Here is a 6,836-nt window from a genome sequence, read left to right as displayed (position 1 = left end):
AACAGAAATATTTTCATTTAGACTTTATTGTTTTAATAGTCTGTATCACATCTGTTCTCTTTATATTTACAGTACAGATTTTATTTGCAAACCAGGGCTTGATAGCAAATCCTCCAGAGAAATATTTATATTCAGAGTCGCCCTGAATGGGTGGACTGATTGTCGAGGCCGAGGTAAAGACACCGTCAACTGTGAGATAAAAACAGTACATCTCAAACTAAGGCACCTTTCTATTCTATCAAACATTATAGTGAAGACCGAGAGCTTTAAGTTTAGTATTTAGAAATGCAGCAGAACCTGAAAAAACAAACACCTGCCACTATAAACAGGGTCTATATTTGATGGGGAAGTGGGTGGAGTAAAACATGAAGAAATATCAAAACATCGCAGCGTCCCAGTAACAAGTCATCTGATAGGGTGGAGCGTTTTCCCAAAGACGTCATGAAATGAAAGTTGGAAGCGAGCGGCTCTTAGAGATTTGGTGAGTAAGTAATGCAGGACGGTTCTGTAACATTCACTGAGCTTATTAATCAAAGCTCAAATAATTTAAACCTAGAATGAAATTATTCAAGCAAAGGGAATATTAACATTTTTATGCATTTCATGAAAAACGGAAGGAAAACACAGAAAAATCAAGTCTGACTCACATTATTTAGTTTGGTGAAAATGCTCCTCTGTAGTATAGTGAGAGCAGAAACCTGAGCTGATGTGCCACATCTGTATATAAAACAACTCAGGTCAGAGGTCAAACAAGTTGCCAAAATGGCCCAAAGATGTTTTAGACGGACCTGAAACCGAGACCAACATTAAAACTGCACATCAGATTTAAGGAAATCATAAAGTTGCTTTTGTTGGAGGATTTTCTAACATAAACGAGCCAAACTGAGCTAAACCAATCACAGCGCACCACTCAAGCTGTAACAGTAACCAATAAGAAGACCCCAATAAACCACAACCTGAGCCGCCTCCTTCCTAAACATGGCTTTACTCGCCTAATACTGATTATATACAAAACATAATAACACTTAAATATAAACAATCCACCATTTTCTAAACTACCAAAGGAGCTGAAATGCGTTTTACCAGATATAGCAGCTGGTGTGAGACGGTGAAACTGAGGAACAGAAACTGAAGAAGAGATACCTTGGATTTTTTATGCTTAGTTTTTATCAGTCCACATAAAAAAAGATTACAGATGCAGTCACATAACGTCAAAAAAAATCCAAACTATCCCTTTAACAAGTTTTGTTGTAGCTGGATGCAAAGATAAAGATATGAGACTAAAATCAGGTCCATTACAGTGATGTTAGTAAACATTGGTTCTACGCACATAAGCAGACTCAAAATATTTCACCTTTGTGGTTGTGACGCCCCCTAGTGGCTAGAAAAGAGAAAACAAGACAGTGTGAGAAAAAGGACAAAACAAAACCAGATCTATCCTGTGTTTGTGAAGGAGTCCCGTCGCTGAACTGTGTGTGCATGAGCTTCATAATAATTATGCATTTTAGCACTTAGAGAGAAAAGAATCCAAAGTTGGGAAATAAAAATAAAAGGTAAGGCCATACACGTAGCTGGGTGCTGCAAAAAGCAGCCGGTCAAGTAAATTTAGACGAACCACATGCAGAACGAAGCTTTCCACCCGAACCCAGACAGGAATAACAATGATTATTAACATTTCTTTAGATATTTATCATATAATTCACATGGCCTGACTTTCACGTGTCATGGAATATTCTCATACAAGAGAGAAAACAAGACTGAACATAATAATTACAATAATAAAGCAATAACAATTTAATAAATTATAAGAACGCACCCCTAACAAAAAGAAAATACAAAAGTTTTTGACACAAAATTGAATTGATACTAAACGGAAGAGGAAAGACGAGGAACATGAAACATTTCCCTGAAAGCGTGGCGTTTTATAATATTTTAATTTAATTCAATCCGTTTCCTCTTTGCGTGGGGAGCAACTGCAGCACTTGGGGTGGTCTTTCCGTTTCGTCTTGTGCGCCTCCCGCAGGAAGAGGTGGGAACTGTTTGGAACGACTAGAAGATTCTTTCAGGGAAGTTTGGAGTGCAACACAAAGTGGCTTCTCTGCGACGACTGCAGCATCAAATTTCTGCAGGGATGAAACGAGAGAAGAGTTTCAGCCTGCGGGGAGATTGCGCCGACTCAGCGTTTGTAAAGCAGAGACGTGAAGCCTCACCTGACATGGCTTCTATGGGCTGATTGGAGGAGTGCAGGGTGCTGATGGGAGTTCCCTTCTCCTCAAAGGCCACCCTGGTTCCATCTGAGCTCCCGTCACAGTGGATTAAAACCTGGTTGCAGTCCTCGGACTCGATGAGAGGCCGAGTCTTGGAGTGGATGCTGGTGTCGATGAGCTCCTCGAAGCTCCACTGGTTGGACTTCCCGTTGAGGCTGGACACCATGCCGTCTTTGGTGGAGTCCTCCTCGTTCAGGAACTCTGAGCCCTCGACGAGGCGGCTCGTAGGAACCGGACTGGAGTCGGAGAAAGCCATTAATGGCAGCCGAGACTCCTGCAAACCTTTCCAAACTATCCAGCTCTAAGTTCACTTCTGACTCGTATTTAACACGGTTTTCCCCAGAAAACCTGCTAAACCCGGTGCTAGGTCAGCCGTCCAGCAGCCCAGCATGTTTTTGAGTTAAAACTTTTTTAAAGTTATCAAGAAATCTGAAAATATAAGCAGGTACATATTTTAACTAGACCAAGTATTCTTGGTCTAGTTTCTAAAGAAAATATCCTAGTAGACTTGAAATAAGATAAATCTCATTTACAAGTAACTCCTCAGCAAGATGTAGGAGCTTATTTTAAGTCAGTAATTCCGTAATATTTATTATATCACTTATAACAACATTTTTATGTTTTTTCCCATTTTACAAGTGAAATAATCTGCCAGTGGAACAAGAACGTTTTCATCAATATAACAGAATTATTGACTTAAAACAAGCTCTTGTTACTTGTAAATTAGTTTTGTCTTATTTCAACTGTCCTAAAATATGTGTACTAGAAACTAGACCAAAATTATTTGGTGTTCAGTGTAATTATGAGTTATTCTAAGACATTAATACCTAAACACCAGATGTAAAGGCTTATAAAAAGCAAACATAAAAAAAAAGCATGCAACTAAAATTTTCTGCCTTGTCACCTTGTGTAGACCATTAAAAACAGGAAGTGGTAACAGATTCCTGGTGAATTAAAAAAAGACACCTGGCCTCTGTTTCACCTTGTGTTCACATACTGAATGTGCTGTGTTGCCATTTGCTCTTCCAACAGTTTCACCAAAAAGACTTTTTAACCTGTCTTTGTTATCACTGTTAATAATAAAAAGCAATGCTGAGCCTGGTGGAAGGGCAAGTAAAGCCTGGTGGCCCGCCAGGCTGATAACACATAAACTTGATACATAAACTTGTTGAAATTTCTGCGGATGTCTGGAAAACCCACAAGAACAGATTCACAGACTGATGGACTGTGAATCTATCAATCATATGGATGAAACTTAAAACAAATTCTAGGATTTTTATAAATTTTCATCAGCAAGAATTGGGCTGAGAGAATCGGATGAAATGTGATGAATCGATTATTAAAAGAATTGTCAACTAATTTAGTAATCAATTAATCGCTTATTGGAGAATATAGATTTTTAAAAAGTTGAAAGCCATAACTGTATAAAATACGTATTAATTTATATGCCGTTACAAACCACGGCTGAATTTGATGTCGAGGGGTCAGAGGATCAAAGTGAATATTTCCTGTTTTATGCATTAATCTGTAAAAACTAAAACGAGGAGAAATCATTTCATCTTCCCACCTTCCTGCCTGCGTGTCGTCAGCGGTCGTGCCGTTGGTGTTCTCCTTGTCTTCGGTCTCTGGATTTCCGTTCAGGCCGCCATCTTGTTTAACCCCAACATCTCCAGCGGACAAAACGTCCTGGTCATCGTCCACAGAAATGTCGTCTGTTTGAGGAATGAATGGTTCCATACACAACTCACTTTCACTCATATTTAAATATAAAAATATTTTGAGTTGTGAAAATTGAGGCACACTTGCCTTTGGTTTCACCTTTCATCTCATCCATGCCTTCATCTCCATTCTCCTGTGAATATTTATCATCATCTCTCTGAATCAGAAATAATCAAGACATCATTCAACACTGATCAGCAGCTGATCAAACATGTTAAGAAAGTCAGAGTGTTAACTGATTGAAAGTTCACCTTTAAGTCGGTTTGGTCCCCTTTTCTAGTTCTCTTCATTATTTCTTCAATTCTCTGAAAATAAAAGAAAATGACTAAAAAAAACATTTTTTCTCCACCAATGTTTTCAATAGACAAAGGTGGAAAATTTCTGACTTTTCCAGAGTACTCAGTATTTATTCTTTTTTTAAAATATATTTTGAAATATAAAACACTAAAGTACTGAAGATGATTAAATGAGAGGATGGATGGAGAAAAAGACAGAAAGGAATAAAAAAGTACAAGAAAAATAAATGAAGCAAAGAGAGGAAGACCTAAAGAAGGAGCAATGTGAGGAAATAGAGAAATGAGAGAAAAAAAGAAAGAGACGAAGGACGAGGAAAGACAGGAACAAGATGAAAAAGAAGGACAAAAAGAAATAAAAGACAAATAAGGACGAATGTAAGGACAGAAAGAAAGAAAGAAAGAAAGAAAGAACAGATGAAACAAAAACGGAAGATTTAGAGATAGAAAGAAAGGAAGAAGAAAAAACAAGCAAGGAAAAAAGAAAGGAAAGAGTGAAAACAAAGCAAGAAAAGAATAGAAGGAAAGATAGATGAAAAGAGAGAAAAGAAACAGACGAACAAAAAGAAACGAAACCAAAAAAATGAAGAAAGGACCAGAAAGAAAAACAGGAATGAGAAAGAAAGAGACTAGTACAAACAAACAAAAAACTAGGACAAAAAAAAGATTAAGACAAACATACAAAATAAGGCAAGAAAGAAAGAAAAAGAAACAGAGAAAGAGGGACTGAAAGAAAAATGGAATGAAAAAAAGAAAGAGACTAGTAGATAAACAAAAACCTAGGATGAAAAAATAAAGACTAGGATGAACAAACACAAGAAACAAGCAAAAGAAAAACAGAAAGAAATAAAGAAAGAGGATCAGAAAGAAAACTAGAAGGAGAAAGAAAGAAAAAGAAACAAAGAAGGGCTGAAAGAGAAAAGAAAGAGGCTAATACAAATGAATGAAAAACTAGGATGAACATACAGAATAAATAAAAAGTAGGACAAACAAATGAAAGAAAAGTCTAGAAACACAATCATTTTCCACTCTTTCAAATTCTGCAATTTTCCAGACCAACAACAGATTCAGGTAAAAAAACAAAGTAATCTGCTTCCATTCTTCCTCCATCCTACCTTCTTCCTCTCCATTCGCTCCTGCTGGTTCTGCTGCATGATCCGGTCTCGTTCCTGGCGGACTCTCTCGGCCTCCTCCAGGGCTTTGGCCTCGGCCTCCTCTCGTTCCTTCTGGAGCTCGGCCTGCCTCAGCGCTTCTTCTTCTTCCAGTCTTTTTCTGTCTTCCTCTGCTAGACGGGCTTCTTCTTCTTCTTTCACTTTCCTCTCTTCGGCCAACCTCTTCTCCTCCTCCAGGCGTTTCAGTCGAGCCTCTTCGGCTAAACGTTCCTCTTCCTCTTTTCTCAGCCTAGAGGAGCAAACAGAAGTTTTTAGTTGAGAACTAAAAACAGATTACAGATTAATCTGTTTAGATTAATCTGTAGTGATGTATAACTTCTGCGCCTCAGTGCAGCAGTAATCTCACCTCTCCTCTTCCTCCATCTGTATCCTCAGCTGCTCCTCTCGCTCCTTCTGCTCCCTCATCAGCCTTCGGTTTTCTGCCAGGATCTTAGCCGCCTCAGCAGCCGAATTTGTGCCGGTCGTCTTTGAGTCTGACGAGAAGAAATGTCAGCAAGTTTATAATCACTTACAACAACAAGAAAAGTTGTTTCTTTTACAACTTTTTTACAAAAGAAATATCAGTTTTTTACTGGACACAGAGAAGAGTCTCACTGATAGCTAAAGATGGCCTGATACTGTATTAGACCTTTTTTTTTTTCTGTTTTTTAAAATGATAGACAAATCCGAAGATCATTTAGACAGATTATAATTCACAACCCTGACTACTTGGTGCAGAGATTTCCAGCTTTACGCAGCGTACATCATGGAGGAAACTCAGTCAATCAATAAAAAACTCTCTCCTGTTTATCATCTGTGACACTGAACTAAAAGCATGTTGCTGATCAGAAGTCAGATAAGACTTAAATGGACCTTTTTAACTGAATGCTAAAATTCAATGTTGGCAGCATTGTGCTGTAGGGATTGTTTTCATCAGCTCAGCTTCACTGGAGATGGAACTAAATGCAGAACAACCCTTGAAATAAATGCTACAAGGTGCAGCAGACCTGCCTACTATGGTTTAGATTACACACATTCAGCTTAGAATGGCCTAGTCAAAGATCAGACCAAATCCAGTTCAAAATTTCGCGCAGGACTTTAAAACTTATGTTCACAGATGCGGAGCGCATCCACTCTTACTGAGATTGGATGGAGGCTTTCTAGAAAGGAAAACAAATGCACTGCTCTCAATTTTAATTTGTAGAAAATGCGTTTATGGTTTTCCTTTCCACTTAAATATTCAAAACTTTTCGCTGATCAGAGCTAAAATCTCAGTACAATAATTGCAACTTGCAGTTTTAATGTTGACCTGTCAGGGGGTATGAATACTTTTGCAAGGCAGATAATTTCTTAGCAATTATAATATAGAGTGGCTAAGTTGACTGACGATTGATTTAAAGTGGCAC

At 38.1% G+C, this 6,836-nt stretch overlaps 1 protein-coding gene across 1 annotated transcript in view; it reads right to left on the bottom strand.

Annotated features, from left to right (window-relative positions):
* Positions 1-8: 8 nt before the first annotated feature.
* The window catches only part of LOC102225351 (ensconsin), a 35,599-nt gene continuing 28,771 nt past the window's right edge, over positions 9-6,836 (bottom strand). The window contains 7 exon segments of the mRNA XM_014468949.2: positions 9-2,123; positions 2,211-2,503; positions 3,835-3,979; positions 4,074-4,143; positions 4,238-4,291; positions 5,395-5,680; positions 5,798-5,924. Of these exon segments, the coding sequence (XP_014324435.2) occupies positions 2,116-2,123; positions 2,211-2,503; positions 3,835-3,979; positions 4,074-4,143; positions 4,238-4,291; positions 5,395-5,680; positions 5,798-5,924 (983 nt within the window). The 3' untranslated portion in view covers positions 9-2,115.

Source organism: Xiphophorus maculatus, chromosome 23, assembly GCF_002775205.1.
Source record: "Xiphophorus maculatus strain JP 163 A chromosome 23, X_maculatus-5.0-male, whole genome shotgun sequence".
Lineage (NCBI taxonomy): Eukaryota > Metazoa > Chordata > Actinopteri > Cyprinodontiformes > Poeciliidae > Xiphophorus > Xiphophorus maculatus.
Note: the sequence above shows the minus strand (reverse complement) of the source record. Positions and strands in the feature narration are given on the sequence as shown.